This window comes from Lygodium microphyllum, chromosome 19 (genome assembly GCF_053477565.2).
Source record: "Lygodium microphyllum isolate KBCC chromosome 19, Lygodium_microphyllum_v1.1.10, whole genome shotgun sequence".
Classification (NCBI taxonomy): domain Eukaryota; kingdom Viridiplantae; phylum Streptophyta; class Polypodiopsida; order Schizaeales; family Lygodiaceae; genus Lygodium; species Lygodium microphyllum.
In genome coordinates, this window is record NC_141153.1 from 45169162 (window position 1) to 45189134 (window position 19973).

General features: G+C 39.0%; 1 protein-coding gene across 1 annotated transcript; it reads left to right on the forward strand.

Annotated features, from left to right (window-relative positions):
• Nucleotides 1–7562: 7562 nt before the first annotated feature.
• LOC148019813 (microtubule-associated protein TORTIFOLIA1-like) lies at nt 7563–12206 on the forward strand. The gene is made up of 6 exons (XM_087700833.1): nt 7563–8482; nt 8720–8911; nt 9085–9181; nt 9360–10126; nt 10358–11374; nt 11718–12206. Exons 1-6 carry the CDS (start codon nt 7739–7741, stop codon nt 11895–11897), a joined length of 2997 nt encoding a protein of 998 aa, XP_087556959.1. The 5' UTR covers nt 7563–7738; the 3' UTR covers nt 11898–12206.
• The last annotated feature ends 7767 nt before the right edge of the window (nt 12207–19973 follow it).

Consider the following 19973-nt stretch of genomic DNA (forward strand, 5'->3'; position numbering starts at 1 on the left):
TTGCAGAGGAGGTATGGACTGGAAAACCTCCCTCTTATGCGCATCTCCGTGTCTTTGGATGTGAGGCATTTTGCCATCTGCCCAAGGTCAAGAGAAGTAAGCTGGACCCCAAGAGTGTCAAATGCATTTTCCTTGGTTATGGGGATGCAGTTGAGATGGGTTATCGTCTGTGGGATCTGCAGGCGGCGCAGAAAGTCATCTGCAGTCATGATGTAGTCTTCCATGAAGACAAAATGCATAGGCAGCTTGAGGGAGTTGTTGAGATCCGCAGGGTCATATTTCAGGAGGAGCCGAGAGCTCCCGCACAGCCAGTTGGACAGCCTACAGCTGCAGAAGATGCTCATGGTCAGGGTGTTGGACAGGCAGTTGGGTAGGCAGCAAAGCTTGCCGTGAGACGGTCTACTAGAGACAGACGTCCACCTAATAGATTTCAGCCCTGGATGCATTATGTATTGGTTAGAGATGCAGGAGAGCCTTTCACCTATGATGAGGCTATGCCCAGGGGTGACAATCACTCTTGGGAGAAGGCTATGTAGTCTGAGATAGACTCCCTGCATAAGAATGACGCTTGGATTTGGTTTCCTTACCTACGGGCAAGAAGGCTTTACCATGCAAGTGGGTATACAAGCTAAAAAGTACCCCTAGACACCCCAAGCTGGCATACAAGGCTAGATTGGTAGCAAAGGGTTTTAAGCAGGAGCATGGTGTGGACTTTGACGAGGTCTTTTCTCCTGTGGTTAAGATGACCACCCTACGCTTAGTCTTGGCTTTGTTTGCTCAACTTGACTTGGATTTATACCAAATGGATGTCAAGACGGCTTTCTTACATGGGGACTTGCATGATGAGATTTATATGGAGCAGCCTAAGGGCTTTGCAGAACCTGGCAGGCACCACCTAGTGTGCAAATTAAAGAAAAGTCTTTATGGCTTGAAACAGACACCTAGGGAGTGGTATCATAAGTTTGATGCCTTTATGCAATCACAGGGCTACAGCCGGAGTGCTATGGATCCGTGTCTTTACACGAAGAAATCCCATGATGCATAACCAAATTCTTCACAATAAAATCATGAGAACCACCATCGCCATATAATCACATCCAAATCATGCATAAAACTTTTCATCTTCAATAAAGCATGTAAACAAATAGGCATACCTGGTTTTTTTTCAGACATGACTTCTTGCTACAATGTATCAATAGTCCAATCAGCAACGTACTTAAGTACCTCCTTGATATTGTGCAATTAGGCCGTGTTTTGATTATTATTAGGTGGTAGTTGAACTCGACAAATGTACAAGTTTTCCACAATGATGAAAAGTAAAGTTGGCGCCAATGCGACAATGTCAAATCTTAAATAATAGAAATAAGGTTTCTTAGATGTAATCACTAGCTCTTATCCTAATCGATAAATCGTTCATCTTTATTTTGAATAGTGAGATTTGCAATTTGACACTTTACCTTATCGTTTGTATCTTTTTTTTTACATATCTTTGCACATTGCCAATTCTTAGTTGGAAGTTGGATGACTTGCTAGGTGGAAAAATATTAGGAAGATAGGGCATAAAAGGTTTCTTTGGATTGCACTTGTTATTGAAAGGACAAGATGAATGGGATTGTTGACCATGAAGTATCTAAGCAATGGATTGAAATTCTTTCTCAACATCATGGGTATAGGAAATAGCTTGGTGAAGGGAAGTAGGTTTAAGAAAATTCAATTTAGCTTGGATGCCTAATTGAAGATTGTATTTTCATTTGTGTTGCAACATGCTCTTGAAAGTTCCTCGAGCATGTACAATAGCAAAAGTCTTTGCCAGAATCTTTGCATATAGATAGTCACATTATCATCTTCTTACCAATATAAATTTGACTAATTAGGCCTTGTTTGAAGATGAAACTAAGGTAAAAGGAAATATTCTATAACATTTTCTTAAAGTTCAATCCATGTCTTCAGCCGGTCAATACTATGGTAAAGAACATTCCACCAAAGGGACACTTTATTCATCAAATAATTAGTTGCACATTTGATTTTGTCCTTCTTGGGAAAAGCTTCTTCATTGAAATAATAATCAAATTGAGTCGACTAAGTTTTTTTAAAAAATTCATGCTTTTTTCATCAAATTAAGAAAATTGGAAAGACTTGTGTCTTATTTTCTAGCCTTCTTGATTTTTTGCATCTCAAAAATGCCTTTTAGAATCTGAGAAATACAATCATCTTCATCTTGCGTCATGGAATCTTGTTGATGATCACACTCTTGAAGTACCCTTGTAACTGCATTCAAATTATGTTGACAAAGATCAATTTTTTATTGCAAAGAAATTTTGGTGAAGTGGTGATTCCAATTTTTCCATATTTACTTCATCAATGTTTAAAGGTCTCGACATTGTAGAATAAATATGATACACAAAAATAACCCTTAATAAATCCCATAGCATAGGAACAATCTTCTAGAAAGCCCGCATAAATAAATTCACTGCATGTGAATCGGGTCTTGGTTATTGAATATTATCTACTCTTCATTGCATAGAAATAGAGACTATTGAAGATCTTTCTATGTGCCAAAAAAAAAAAGAGTTTTGTGCAGGAAATGTGCCTTTCTAAGGCAAGAGGGAAATGTAGAAAGGATATTTAATGGGAAAGGGGTTTTATAAATGCTCCCCCTCCCTTCAAAGTAAAGAGGCGCTTGTTATAATTTAGAAGCTTTAAATTTCTAAAGATTATAAGTTTTAGCTTATAAAGCTAAAAGCCTTATCAAATAGGTAGCACAGTGTCGGTCTAGCAAATACAACATTAAGAAAATAGCATAGTTAGGGCACAATGGTGCCATGCATTCATTGGCGATCCATATCTACCAGTCAAGCTAAGTTTATAAGTGCTTTTGTGGTTGCCAATAAAGATTGATGAGATCAATATTCTTTGATCACTTTCCTTTAGTTTTGAAGTCAAAACCACTAACTCTCGAACAAGACCACTATTAAAATGGTTTCGCATCAATCTATAGTGGTTTTGGGGAGTATGGAATAAATAAATCTTTACTAAGTCTTTTATAAGTATTTTTCAACCTTTGCTTCTTGGAAATAGCAACACTCTTGGAGACCCCAAATTTTAGTAGAGAAACCACTGTGCAAAGCCCTCAATCAATGGATATTCAAGTGATGATTCATGTGGATGATGGAGCAACCTTCAAAATGGATGGATGCCTCCTCTTCGATGTTGACACGTCCACTAATCAACTGTGCTCTGATACCAATGTTGCTAGCCTTCATCGTACAATAGACAAAAATTTAGAGAAAATATAAAGAGAATAAAGTACAAGAGAGAAGATAAATTTACAAAACTTGCACAACACAAGATTGGGTGCAATCAGAGAGAAGATAAATTTACAAAACTTGCACAACACAAGATTGGTTGCAATCTCCTCCCATGCATGGGTGAGCACCTTCCCTATGCATGTATTTACAATTTTGAACTAAGCTTTTATTCTCAAAATACATTGAAGGCATCTTTTTGTATTTTGCTTTTCCTTTTTTTGCATGACTTACTTTTGTGCAAATAAATCTAACACACCCTATTTTAAATAGCATTATAATCAAAAACAATATTTAAGACATTTTAATAAATATATCCAAAATAAATCTATTGCATATGTACGCTTGTAAAGTCCTTGCACTTATGGATGCATACAAAATATAATATTTTCACATTGTGTAGTTTATGATTTCCAATAATATTTCCACACTATTATGCGTATAATTTCTAGCATTAAGATGCACATCCCAAAATAATAATTTCACATAACTTAGTCTAATAATTAACTCACCACAACAAAAAACTCATTAGTATTCTTCCATCTATTTGCCTAGTATAATGCAACTAGTATCACACGTGTGTCTATTGCGATAAGCCATGGATCATGCAAAAAATTAAAAAAATCCATAATAAAAATAAAATCAAATTATTTTTAATATAGTAAATTTTAATAAAATACATTGATGAATATAATTTCATAACACATGCTAATTTTAGTAAAATTTATACCTAATGTAGCATCGATTGCATCTTAGAAGAAAGCTACTAAAAAATGTGAAAAGTACAAATGGACTTGAAAAGTACAAATGGACTATGGAATGTGATAAAGCTTTTGATAAAATCAAGGAGCACATATGCCAAACTTCTCTTTGACAATATTATGATTTTACAGTGTTTTTTGTTGAGGATAGATGCCTTAGATGTGGGACTTGGAGCAATTCTATTGCAAGAGAAAGAAGGAAAAGGATGGCAACGTCCCATTTGTTACATTAGCAAAAGTTTCACAAAGTTAGTCACAAACTTCATCCCTATCTTCATGGACTAGATGTGACAATGGAGACTAACAATCATCCCTTGACAAAATTGATAAATAAATAGCACCCACCAGATAGATTACTCAGATGGGCCCTAGCACTACAAGAATATAACTTCAAAATTAAACATTGTAAAGGAAGTAATATTGTGATAGCAAATGCTTTGAGAAGGAGTTTACCAAGACTAAAAAACACCCAATGCCATGGAATCATGCATACTAAGTTACCTACATCAATAAAACAATCAATAATAGCTCAAAGTACTAATCCAAATATAATTAAAATTCTAGAAAATCTCAAGTAACAAAACCTACATGCAAATCAAAAGAAATTTATAGTCCAAAAGGTGCATTACATTACATTCAATAAGGCCAATCACCAAGAATTTACATACCAAAGCAATTGTGGCATATTTGTATGGATTATTATCATAGTCATCGTTCATTTGGACATGTAGGAACAAGGAAAGTGTTGGAGATGTTAAGATCTAGATATTATTGACCACAAATGAGGAATTCAATAACCACCTACCTATAGGCTTGTGCATAATTTTAGGAATATAAGATACCAACAAAGGAATTAAGAGGTTGGATAGTGGAGGCCAAACCCATCCCCAAGCAATAGCAAACCAAGTAACTAATTTCTTAATGGAAGAGGTCATAACATGTCATTCATTCCCTAACCAAAATATTTCTAATATTGGAAAACAATTTACTTCTTAAGTCATGCAATTGATAAGTTAAGCCATGGGCATCAAACAAATATCTACCTCTCCATATAACCACCCCCAAAAATGAATGGCCTGACAAAAAATTTAAATAGAACAATCAAGGGAATGATTGCAATGTACATGGATCCAATTCATGAATAGTGGACATGTATTCACCTTATTTAATACATGCCTGTAGAAATGGCAAAGTTCAGGCTTTCACAAAAATCAATCCCTTTTGGGCAATGTATGGTCGGGATCCCAAACTACCAATTGATCTGCAAATAATCAAATTGAAGGTTAAAAGACAAGATGCTATGGATTGGTATCTTCATTCAAAATAGGATCAACCGCTGATGATTAGTAACATTCAGAAGAATTTGAAGCTGGCACAACAAAGGTAAAAGATAAATAATGACAAAGGACATAGTCAATAGGGGGAACAAGTGTTTATTATCCTATTACAAAGAAATGCCTTGTGGAATCCTTCATGCACAATGGTTAAGTCCATACAAGGTGATTAAACAACTTAGGAAAACAACATACCTCCTGGAACATGAAGAGAGAAAAACAAGAACAATAGCTTATGTCTCTAGAATGAAGCCCTTCTACCTAATAAAACCATCTCTATTTCAACATGATATACATGAAGATCAAACAACATATACACATAAAGAATGTTTTCAACTAGCAAATAAAAATGAGCATGAAAATGATCAAGCACCAAACACAGAGATGTAGGAAACAACTAGTAGTCTTTAGCATGTTGAAGAATCAATAGACACCTAGAAAGAATAGGGGCATGAACTAATACACAACATAAATCATGAAGAATGGTAGCCCTAAGTTACAATACTAAAAACCATCCACTATGAATAGGGTAGTAGCATCTGAAAACATTTGCAGAGAGGTGTCAAAGCACGAACACACTAGACAAAAGATTACACAAGGCCACACAATACGCATACCATTAACAAGATATATATATATAGATATATATGTATATATGTATATATATATATATATATACATATATATATGTATATATATATGTATATATATATATATATACATATATACATATATATATACATATATATCTACATATATATATACATATATACATATATATCTACATATATATATATATATATATATATATATATATATATATATATGTAGATATATATGTATATATGTATATATATATGTAGATATATATGTATATATATATGTATATATGTATATATATATATATATACATATATATATACATATATATACATATATATATACATACATATATATATATATATATATACATATATATATATATATATGACTTTATTGTATATTAATATATTTTAAATATTATTATAATATTTAAATAATTAGATAGAATACATAACATATTATTATATGTAATGTAAAGTGACAATCACTGCACTAATAATTTATTTTATCATATTAATAATATAAAATATCATATGCATATAGTATCAATACTATGTTATTTATATGAGCATTATAAAATATCATTGATTATATCAAAAGTAATTTTTTGTGTTATTATATATATTGCATACAGTATATGATTATAAGCATATCATACTAACATATGATCATATACATATTACATTCATAAAAATGCATATTTTATGAGATTGTACTATTAAAATGTTTAATATTATATATAATAGATAGTATATTGTATAAAATGTATTGTCCTATATTAATAATAGGGTTTTGTTCATTTCTAGTATATAATAAGTATTATTATTATTATTATTTGAGTGATGCATTATTATATATATTTTATATTATATTAATTATACATCTTGTCCAAAAGCTAACACACATACACACACACAAACATGTATTATTGTATTTGTTTTATCTATACTATTAGTTAAAGAGAGGTGGGGGGCGGGTGCCACATGGGAGTCCCCCACCTCCCCCACAAAAAAAAGAGAACACGGGGGCGGGTGCCACGCATCCAGCACCCACCCCTCCTGCAAAAATCGCGCCCACTCCGGTGCCGGGGCGAGTCTAGGCGCGGAGCGCCTAGTATTATTTATTGCAGGGGGAGTGCCTCGTAGCTTGTGTAGGAGTTGCAAGTGTGTTGACCACCTTCACATCGGTTGTTTCTTGCCCCACCACCAACCGAATGAGAGAGCATCTTCTTGGCACCATACATACGAGCTAGCGTGACTGCATCCATCGAGGATGTGCCGCGCTGCATGCAAGCAAAAGCCAATCCAGGACATTCTTCTAGGGTTTTCCCCATCTCTCAGAGCGCCAAGCCACGCATGCACAAGAAATCAAACGCGAAGCCACACATGCAGATATCGTGGCAGCAACTGCAAGAAACAGCAATCCAAACACGATCGTTCCATTGCAACAGCAACACAGCTTGCTTCCGCATGGCTACTGCCTGTTGGTCACAGCATACGATGCTTCTTGTTATGGCCTGCTGCTAATAAGAATCCCAAGCCTGGCAACCACAACAACAACAACAACAACAGCAAGACAGGCCTTTTGTCCCTGCATGTATGCGGCCTGCAGATGCAAGCACTCGTAGAAGCCTTTTGGTCATCCGCAATCATCCTGTGGCATTGATTTTCCGAGTTTGTTTGGGCAAGCTCAATTTCAAAGAGAGTTCGATTTTCCAAGCTTGTTTGCTGAAGCCATGGCTCAGACTAAATCTCTCAGGACTCGAATATCATCGTCCAGCAAGGGTTATTCTGGTGGTGGTCCCCCTGCGCATTTGCTGCTCATGGAGCTCAAGCATCGCATCCTTGCTGCTCTCAGCAAGCTCTCCGACAGAGATACACACCAGCTTGCAGTCGATGACCTTGAGAAAATCGTTGAGTTCCTGTCCCCTGAAGGCATTGCCATGTGCCTTTCCTGCATTTACGACACAGACACACAACAAAAGAGCATTGTCAAGAAGGAGTGCATTAAGATGTTTGGAACACTTGCATCCATCCATGGAAGCCTTCTGGTGCCTCACCTGCCAAAAATTGTGTCCACCATCGTGCGCAGGCTTAAAGATCCAGACACGAGTGTCCGTGATGCTTGTGTTGATACCATGGGAGTGCTTTCTGCGAATGTCTTTAGCTTGGGTATGGTAAACAGAGGGACCCGACAGCAAGGCAGCACAGGTACAACAGGAGTAGCAGTGCAGCCACATGCCATGGAGCTCACTGCATTTGTCAAACCTTTGTTTGATGCTTTGACTGAGCAGAATAAGAGTGTGCAGAACGGTGCAGCTATGTGCTTGGCCCGGGTGATTCTATGCACCAAAAATCACCATCAAAATCCAAACTCTGGAAGCATGGGTCGCCTTTGTCAGCGTGTTTGCAAACTGCTGAGCAATCCCACATTTCTTGCCAAAGCTGCCTTGCTTCCCGTTATATCTAGCCTTTCACAGGTAAAATGTCTTAGGGATACTAACTAATCCTGTTTTTTGATCCCTTCATAATGTTTCATTGTTTCACTTGTTTGTAAGAGACTTGTTTCAATAATAACATACTTGATAACAGTTATGATGATGGTGTTCTATTGTTTGAGACTTGGTCGATAACCAACATGAATTACAAGGAGAATGCTATATGAGTATTGAAATGATGCTTGAAAGTGTCTGGTTAAAGTGGAGCATGATGGGCAGGTTGGGGCTGTCAATCAGCAAATGTTAGCTCCTTTGGTTTCTTGTGTTCACGAGGCTCTAGAAAGCAGTGACTGGTCAACCCGCAAGGCAGCAGGAGAAACTCTTATTCGCATGGCCTCCAGCTTAGGGCCTGCTCTGACAAACTTTAAGTCGCAGACACTCCTGATTTTGGAATCGTGTAGGTTTGACAAGGTTATCAAACGCAACCAAAACTCAACTTCGATTCGTTTAAGAAAAACTTTCATAACAACCTTGTTAAGACAAGGTTATCAAACACAACTGAAACTCCACCTTCAATTAGCTTGTTAAATCCGATTCTTAGATTCAGATTGCTCTTGCCTCTCTGGTGAAATTGACATTGATAGGTTAAGCCAGTCCGAGACTTGGTACAAGATGCAATTCAAATTTGGAGAACTCTCCCAGGACATGAGAAAGATATCCTATCAACACAGCAAAAACCTGGTAAGATTAATAGCTCTTCCATTCCTGGTTCTTCGTTGCTCCCCTCTAAGGATGACCATAAGAACAAAGCAAATTTGTTCTACACCAGGTCACTAGTGTTAGTCCTTTAACTTTTTGTGGTACAAGAAGATCACAACAGTTCTTATACAACTGCAGCTTGTTTTTGCAAGGAGATCAGAGGCTTCCAGCAAAGGGCAGTTGGATTTACTAGATATAGAATCTTCTAGTCCAAGTCCTTTAAGTGATAGATCATCTTCATCAGCTAAAGCATTGGTTGTGAGCAATCGTGACACAAATTCTGCGGCTGAAAAGCTTCCTGGTATTTTGAAAAAAAGGGGTGCAACAGGGCTGGCTGAGAAGAAACCAAACCCAGATTTCTTCAATAAGCTTGACATTCAAGCACAAGCTGGTTGTGATGACTGGCACATCGAGGTGGCTGTCCCTCGCAGCTGCCCTCCCTCATTTATAGGTATAAAAACAGAAGAAGCAGGTTCTGCTGATATTAAAGGCCTTGATGAAATGAAGCTGCTAACTGCAGCAGAGAATTTGCATGAGAAAACAGAGAATGTGTTAGATTATACCTCATTACAAGAAGACAATGAAGCTTATAATCCTTATTGTCCTAATAAGGAGGACCTCCTCAACGAGTTTGAAGGTTTTGTAGACAACAATGTGAAGAGCCAGGATGGCGATTTTGCATGGAATGCAGACAAGAATGTACAAGAAGATAGAGAAGGTATGAATAGAAGCTTGTTCTTGCAGGCATCTCATTTTCAAGCAAATGGAAGTCTCACTAATCACTGGAATCTTACTGACCCTACACAAGACATTTCAATGAATGGGACCCGAGGATCAGATGGTCAGTCTACTATAAACTGGCTGTTAATTCAAAGGCAGATATCTCAATTAGAATTCCAACAAGCTAATCTCCTAGACTTGCTTCAGGTAAATAATGGTGTTGCTACAGCTTTCGTTAAGTGGAACTTATTGGGACTTTTCTTTTTCATGCAAGTGTGGTTGGTCCATAAGTGTTAAATCATGTAATGCACGAATATGTTATTTTTGACAATATTTCACCACAACAAACACTTAATATACTAAGCACCACCCAAAAAAAAAAGTTGGTTGACAAACCCATTCACAAAATGAGATCTTTGTGGCTGTTTCTGAACACAGGAGTTCATGGGCAGCTCAAAGAGTAGTATGCTTGCATTGCAAACAAGAATTGAAATGCTGGAAAGAGTCATGGAAGATGCAGCACAAGATTTGGAAATGAGATCGGATTTCATGACGAATGGCTATGGAAGGAAAAATGATCAGAATATGATTGACAGCAAATATCTACTCCCTGCTTCTGACAATTACATAATGCACTCTAGCATAAGGGAAAACATGTCAATGATGAATGGCTATCCTTCAGTAGTACCTCGCACGCCACCTAAACGTAAGGTAAGAACACGAGATGCCCATCACATGATGTCTTGGAGTCCGTCTGCTACAATGGTGCCTCAGGAAAAGTCATGGCCCAATGGGCCTTTGTATGAATTTCCATTAAGAGCAGGAAGCCCTTCCAGAATGCACTTGATAGATGCCTATCCGGAAAGTGATGAGAACCACAATGAGTTATTTCTTCAGACAAGGGAAGAAGATAACAAAGAAGAGCAGAAAATGGTGTTCACAAGAAGAGTCTGGGATAGGGACACTGGTTTACCAAAACTAAGGCTTGGGGAAGGGCCTTCTGCAAGGAGTGTGTGGCAGGCTGCAAAGGATGAAGCTACTCTTGCTGCAATACGGGGAGCTGGAGAAAATGGGACAGTTCATGCTGAAACTGATCAAAACACCATATCTGACCACGAGCAAACCTCAACCCAGCAATCAGGATCTATGCAAGAAGCTCCTCCGGCTCCTGATACAAATACTTCTCTTGGTAGGAATGAAGACCGATCTGAGAAGAGAGCTTACTTGCGGCTCTGGAGCCGTGCTGTGGACTATGTCAGGACAGGGAACATGGACTTGGCGTACAAGGAAATGTTGGATTGTGGTGATGAGCTAATGCTCATGAGGTTGATGAACAAAACCGGTCCCGTCCTCAGTCAGCTTTCTGCCACCACAGCAAATGAGATGCTACATACTGTTGCACTTGTGTTGGCACAGCAAAGCTTTTTTGACTTCACCTTACCCTGGATTCAGCAGGTATGATTGTACCAGTCTATGCATGCATTACAATGTTTCAGGGGAAAAGTGTGGGATTCTCAAACAGATTCTCAATCGTCTCATTGTTTGAGTGTAATCCAAGAAGTCTGGGAGGCACCACATACCTAGCAAGTGTAGTTGGGCGACAGCCCCCAACTGCACCTAGATAGATATATAGTCCCTGAGCCCTCCCTCTCAGTAGCTCATGATGTTGTCATAATTTACAATGTGGGAATAATGGTGGGAGTTTGTCTAAAACTTTGTGCAATAAGGTTCCATGTTGCAAATTTGAAGCTCTTAAAAATGAGGAAACTAATCAAAGGGTATCTATTTGTGCTTTCAGGTTGTGGACTTGATTGTGGACATGGGGCCAGAAGGCCTAGATCTTTCACCAGATGTGAGAAGGGATCTCCTCCAGTCGGTACAAGATGCACGCAACAGGGATGTCCCAGAAGGTTGGTCTGGCAACTCTGTTGAAGAACTCTGCTCAATTCTGGGACAGGCTTGGCCAAATCTTGACTGAGGTAATTTAAATATCTGTTGTTGAGTTTCTACATACTCTTCAGTCATACAGATCTGCTCAAGCATGAATTTACACGTCTTAATCCCCAAGGAGGAAGCCACAAGTCACATATTGCAGTGGTCAAGGTTAATCAAAGCGAATGGTGAATCCTGGCACACTCATCAATGTTTAATAGCACACATAAATCATCTGCAGTGGCTGAGGTGAGCCATGATTTGCTCATGCTAACTAGTAAGAGATCACTTTTGTAAGCTAAAAATGATTGTAAAACTCAAAGCAAAAGTTAGACTGGAATGCCTTATTTTAGAGTCCAACATTTAATAATATGTTTTGCTAATTTGGCAACTTGCTACAAAAATGGAACCAAATGAGAAGATAAAAATTGTCTTCACATATATTTGCTCATACTAATGCATATAACAAGCACAATATTTTGAGCATAAAACTTCAACAAAATTTTGAACTCTCTTTTTATCAAATTTCTCCAATTAGTAATACTAGCGTTACATACTAGACATGCATAGGCGCGGGTCTTTAATGTGTCTATAATGCAATGTGAATGTATAATCCTCCCCCAACCCCCTTCCCCTTACAACACCACCTACCCACCACATCCACTATCACCACAAATGAAACACCCCCCCCCCCCCCCCCCCCCCAACAAAAAAAAAAAAGGGGGAAAAAAATTGATGGCCTAAACATGTGCACAAAAGATGTCATTCTGGCGCACTATTGATGGATGTAAAATGCTTGGCTCCATAAACTCCATCCCATGATCAAGGAATGCTCATGAATAAAGCTCATAAGATTGATCGTATCATGTTTTCTCTCCCATTTTAACATCTTCCATGTGGTAGACACTTCCTCTCTTATTCTCTCCTCGTGTCATTAGCAAACTTATTAAAATATATAATGTATATTAGCATAATTAAACATAAATAGTGGCAAGGTATGTGAGTTCTCAAGCACATAAAATACATTATTGTTCTCTTTTACACATCTAGATGAGTACTCACAATAGTTTGATACAACAAAACACATGATTTTGCTTATAATTTACCATAGATATAGAAGTAAAATATAGAGAAATTGAGGAAGAATTGAACTCATAATGCATTGACATGTATATACCAAGGAGTTTTATCTTATATAGAGATTGATAAACCAAGAAATATTTTTGTGTGTGTGTGTGGAGTCGTGGAGGCATGGATTTTGAAGCAATCAAAGTATAAGGGTTTTAATCTACATTTGGTAGTGCTTTTTACTTTGGCGATGAATTCTCTACTCTATGAAGAAGACTGTGTGTGTGTGTGTGTGCCCCCGTGTATGCCTCCCCCCCCCCCCCCTCTTCCCCCAAAAAATAAAAAATAAAATTAAAGCTTCTTATTATCTCTTCAAACCTAATGCCCCTTATTGTAACTTTGGAAACCCACATAATCTAATCTCTAGTTGAATCCATGCTTTTTGACTTTTCAAGCAAAATATTTGACTCAAAAGCTCTATTAATGGGTAACTCTTTGTAAGTTGCAACTCAATGTGTATACATACCTATTAGTGCATGTACACAATTGCACAATACCCTTAGTTCCTCCACGTTCACAATATGGTAGAATAAGGCTTGTAAGGTTAATCCCAAGTCCTAAGAAGATAAACATGCATTTATATCCAATTGCATGCATGCATGTTTCATCTCATTATCTTTTCAATCCTAGCAAAATGTACCAAACAAGAATCGTAAAGCTTACAATTTCGCTAAAATGAAAGTTTCAAAGCACTTTTGACCAACTTTTATCTAGTTTCTTACCACATATTATATTGGCTTTATGATGCACGACATTGTTTGGCAACATGGAGCTTGTCCATGGGAAAGCCAAGTGTGAGATTTCTTTAAAGTTGGTTAAGGCATTGGTAGCTTCGACATAGTCTATGGGAAACTTTTGTGTTAGATACATTGCCAAATTAGAGCTAGATTATATTGTTGTTAGCTTCTCACACCTTATTCCTTGATTGATAACACAGCATAATTTACTACTTTAGTAATTGCACACTGTAAATTGATTGAGACTTAATATTATTGTTATAGCTTGCTTCTCAAAATCATATATTGTTGATTGTTAAAGATAAAAATGTATAATCTAGGGAGTATTCTCCATGCCACTTACAAGGTAGGTGAGACTTTACATAAGGATAATGACCATTTGCGTAATGCAAGTGGAGGTGGTTTCTTTGCCACTAGAGCACCCATTCCAGATAGACCTTAGGCTTCCTTTGACAAGAATTACTCTAACCATTGTAACTTTGGTGGTTCACAAAATTATTAGCTCCATGGTGGATAGTCAAATTATGGTGACAAAGAATTTTGGGATATGATTATGAGGGTAAAAGAGAATGAACACTTAAAGCTGAAAATGAAAATTACTCACAAAATTACAGCCATGAAAATATAAAAGTAATGGAGACAAGATTGAGGGTTGAAGATAGGCAAACCCCCCCTCCCCCGAAGGAATGTATTTCTGCTCAACCCTAGTCCCTTAGGGAAGAGCTCAGTTACAATCAACCTGAGAGTGAGGAGAAGTAATTCTCACTCTCACAAGATCATGCAAAGATGTACAAACACACATGCATTATCTATTATGCAATGATAAGAACTGATTTCTTTACAGCATGAGAGAAGAAAGAGGGGAAATCAGCCTTTCTCCATCGTTGAACAGTAGTACATGGATAGGGCTTGCTTCTTGTTGCTAAAATGGAAGAAAGAGCTTGAGAAGGGCCTCGATGATTGGATATTGGTACCCTCCACAATTGAGAGGGGCTTCTCTGACTTCTTATAGCCAGCTTGGGTTCAATCCACACCAAGGTTATCAGAGAGAAATATGATGACTCTTTGCTTAGTGGAGGCATCTCACTTGGTGGTGACCCATTGTGGATTTACACCATATGAGGGTCCCAAACAAGCCTACCTTAGCATCGCCTTTAGAAAACTACACATCCCTTTGATGAGCATCTAAATGTATGAAGTTGCTATCTAGTTTGATTAGAAATAGCATAAAGTCTTAAATAGCCTACACTTATTGCATTGTTGAATGGCACCTAATGGGAAGAGCTAGCATCCATCATTGGGTTAAAGATCCTTGATTTGTTGTGCCTCTATTGCAATGATGAGAGTGTAGGGGTGAGGCAAGAGCTAGACAAGAGCAAATACAAGAGAGATCAAGAGAGCTCGTGTGATCAAAGGAGATTGGAAGAGCACGAGTGTAGTAGGGAGAGCATATGTTGAAGTTTTAAACCCTAAACCCTTTTTGAGCAATCCTTGGTAGTGCAAAATACACATGTACAATCAATGGCCCCTCCATGAAATTAATGTGATTATCCCTTTTAGCTACATTACTAGTCCCTAGGTTTTGGAATCTAGAATTAATGAAAGGGATACTTTTCTAGGCTCTTCTCTTTTTTTATTTGTGTGTGTATGGGGGGAAGGGGCTTAGGATTATCAACCTGCAATACTTTTTATTACATTTTGTTTATCGCCATGTGGCTAATCCACATGCTCTTTTACTCCCATCACACCACCATATTGGCAATGGTAGAGGTTGTCGTTCTCAGTTGTATCCTTGAAGCTCTTGGCCCTACCCTGTGAAGACCAAGGCCTAATTTTGATAGCTATTTTTCCTATTTTTGGTATCTTTGGTATTTTTATAAGCCTAGTTGTCAATGATATGCCTTGTTCGAGATGATATATGCCATTTTTTTACTAGTATCACATACACTACCATTAGATTTTTAGATAGCATGAGACTTAGTTACTCTGCCCTATGCCCCCCCAGCAATCTCTTATGCTCATCATTTACCAATCAAGGGTAATCTTTCTCTCATCTTGATAGGAATCATTGTCTGGCTCCAAGGTTCTAGATGGAGGTTCGTTGCATGATAGCCTTCGTAGGTCTCCCTTATATATTGATACCTTAACGACTCCACCAATCCCCCTTACATTTGAAAATTTCAGCAATGGATAACCGGCCCCTTGCTTGCATGGAAGCCAATCAACTTCACCAATTGTACAAAACTCCAACCCTAGACTTCTCAACTAGTGAGTAGAAGGGAGAGACTTGAAATATTATATAGGATTTGGTAAGATAAACTCGCCAAACATTGTGCGGATGATAACTTTAGATGGAATGATGTACCTATTTCTCTTGCCTCAACTTTAGGCCGACCTAGAATCCAATTGGCCCATGATACTAGTAGCAATGCAGTTGATGTGCACCCCCTCAACTTGAGCATTTTGAATTCTCCCATGTGTATCTTGAATTCCCCCATATGAATCCCAAATTTCCCCATCCTGGATTCTCCCACATGCATCTTGGATTCTTCCATATGCATCTCGGATTCCCCCATTCTTAGTTCCCCCACAAGCACCCTAGATTCCCCTATATGCATCCCAAATTTCCCTATATGTAAAAATTCCTAACTAATGTTATGATATGGAATGTAATGGCCTTCTATACTAGGAGCAATACCTTTCATACTTTTTAATACAAATTATTATTTGCATCATTAAAAATGCTTTAATTATGGCACTCCATGGAAGGAGCACTTTAAAAAGTACTTTAATCATTTAAAAATATCTCATATTAATGCAAAAGTGCTCGATACTCAATCCCCTCACCTTGAATCCACTAATGAAAAGCACTTAGTCCTCCTTAATCCCCATACCCTAACCTCTTTTTCATTAAAATGAACTCCATACGCATTTGTTGAGCCTTTGTACCCTCCATTGGGCCCATTTAAACTATTGATGCTAGGAGTCTACCAACCATTTGTTAAACTTTTCATGCCCTCCATTCCACCCCCAAAAGAAGTAACTATGTGATGACAGTATCAATCATGTTATAAAGCCTTGTTTTGTTTTGTCATGATCTATTTATTGCATGTTCGGTGTTATTATCCTTGAGGCTACCCTTTTCCCAAGGGTAGCCTTTATCACTCCATGGTGACCCTCGTCTAGTGTTCTGATCTTCAATGGTCATCACCAAGCAGTTCTTGGTGGAAACCCTTTGCCTAGGGGTAACCTCTATTTCTCAATGGTGATCCTCATCTATTGTCCTTATCATTGAGGGTCACAACCAAGCGTCTCATGGCTACCCTTTGCCCAGTGGTAGCCTCTATTGCTCAATGGTAACCCTCATCCAATGTCCTTATCATCGAGGGTTACCACCAACCAGCCATGGCTACCCTTTTCCCAGCAACCTCTATCGCACAGTGGTGACCCTCATCCGATGTCCTTATCTTCTATGGTCACGACCAAGTGGCTTGTTGGACAATTCTTTGCACATGGAAACCTCTATCACTCAGTGGTGGTCCTCGTTTAGTATTTTGGTCTTCGATGGCCACCACCAAGTAGCTTGGGGTGCCCTTTGCCTAGGGACTAGTCTCTATCACTTGGTGGTGACCCTCGTCCAGTGTCCTTGTCTTCTATGGACACCACCAAGCGGCCCATGGCAACCCTTAGCCTAGGGACAACCTCTATCGCTTATTAGTGGTAACCCTCATCTAGTGTCCTTATCTTCTATGGCCACCACCAAGCAGCTCGTGGCAACCCATTCCACAAGGTAGCCTTCATCGCTTGATGATGATCCTCATTCAATGTCTTGGTCTTCAATGGTCACCACCAAGTGGCTCGTGGTGACCCTTTACCTAGGGGTAGTCTCTATCGTTTAATGGTGATCCTCATCTAGTGTGCTTGTCATTGAGGGTCATCACCAAGGGTTTCATGGAAACCCTTTCCCAAGCACAACTTCTATCACTTAGTGGTGACCCTCATCCTTTTCCTTGTCTTCGAGGGTCACAACTAAGCGGTCCATAAATATAATGTAGCAATCTCTGTGGCTCCATGGTGACTCTTTAAGGTTTATGTTTCAAGGTTCATGGCATGCCCAGGTCCCTCCCGTAGAGGATGCAAAAGATATTAGGCTCACCACGCAGTGCTTAGTAAGCTACATAAGATAGAGACACAAATGCAACTTGCAATACCACACTTGCCCTTTCAAAGATTGGCCTAGGAAATATGTGATCGTTGGGCCATAGACATGTTATGGACCATCTTGGAAATTTTCACACTCACAAGAGATTGCCAAAGACTTTCTCATCAAATTTCTTTAAGACATATTTTTCTCACAACCCATTTCCATAGGTTGACAGTCATGCCTAGAGATTTTGACAAGTTGCGCCACTTGAGACTCTAATATAATAGGCTTCTAAATCCTATGGAGATCTCAGGCCATTGCATGTGGGAAATTCTTACTACCCTGCCAACGACGAGCTAGGCCAAGATCCCTCGATAGACATCAAAGGGATATACGATTATAGAGATCACTAGTAGAGAAAAAGAGCCCAAGTCTAAGACAGAGCCCACCAAACTGCATCGACACTTGCAAAGAACATAAACAACACCGCAGTCCCTGGATAGAACCCCAACATGCTGAGCCCCATGAGCCTACCTAGCCCACTAAGCCCCATGATTCCAAGCCTCATCCCCAACCCTGAATCCGAGCCCCGTGAGCCCATTGACCCCTAGCCCAAGGCCCAGCCCAAGCCCCATCCCCAACCCTAAGCCCAATCCTAGCCCCATGAGCCCACTGACCCCTAGTCCAAGGCCGAGCCCAATCCTAGCCCCATGAGCCCGAGCCCCACAAGCTTGAGCTTGAAGCCTAAGTGTTCCACAAGCCTGAGCTCAAGGCCTAAGTGCCCTTGTCCCACAAGCTTGAGTCACATGACCAAATGCCCCCATCCCATAAGCCCCAGGCCCATGCCCAAGCCTAAGAGTCCATGTACCACAACCGTGCCATCCTTGATGAGTATGTGACCATGTTGTTGTGCAAAGAGATCCCCACTGAGGTTGTTATATCCTTGAGAGGAAATCAATTATAGGTTGAGCTCAACGATGTCGACATTTAGGTGCTCTCTCTCATCCTAATAAAGAAATGTTGACTGAATCCATCATGGTTGCCCTATTGGGGGTAAAGGTGCATGTACCTAGCCACTCATATATTACGTACGCTAACATTGCCCGCACTATGTATTAGTTACCTACACATATGTACCTTGCAGGTGGTGGGCACCTATTACGATCACTTCATTCTTTATTCTTTCAGTGATATTTGAATAAAGGGAAGGCGGATCGCACATTGTGATTGTTGGAGTTCCCACACACACACACACACACACACACACTCTCTCTCTCTCTCTCTCTCTCTCTCTCTCTCTCTCCACCATAGCTCTTGCTTATGCTCTGTGCTTCCACTTCAGGGCTCACTCCCTTCAATTGGTATTAGAGCCATATTCCTTGAGAGCTCAAGCCCCGGACCCCAACTTTGTGGAGAATACCTACAATTCAAAGTTTTCATGGTAGCCATGGCTCAGCTTGAAGTGGCATGTATTATGGTTCACTTGCTTCCCAACTAGTTTAGGCATGTCTCGGAGCTTCATTGAGCTCCCCTCTCAGATTTGATCCATCCCACCTCATCTTCAGCTCTTGGCATTGCTCCTGGCCTTGGGCAATCACTTGGTATCGTACTCGAAACCTTTGGCATGAGTTTTGGCATCAGTTAGAGCTCCTGGATTCAACCATTAGCTCATAGTTTATGAGAGTTTATTGTAATACAATTCTGGACAACCCTTCACTCATTGTCTAGAGGTCACTTGTGCTTCTCAGGATGTCTATTTGATGCCTATCATTTGGGGATGCTATGTCAATGTCTTGGAATGCTATTGGACTGATTTGACAACTCATTTTACTCAGTTGTATAGAGGTTTTCAAAGATGTAATAAGCACAGTTGAATGCTATTTTGTTAGAGAAACTTCATGCCTATTGCTTGTTGATGCTTACTGACTACTCTGTATGCTACATTGATGTCTATGGTTGATGCCACATACTTGGCTATGCTTTTTGAATGCTCTTGGGTTGAGATTGAATCTCGGTCTCATTGAATTTGATTGTCATTTCTCATAGCAAGCATTCATTTGAGACACTTTATGCATCTTATCATTAGATGATACATGAACAATTAGTTAGATGT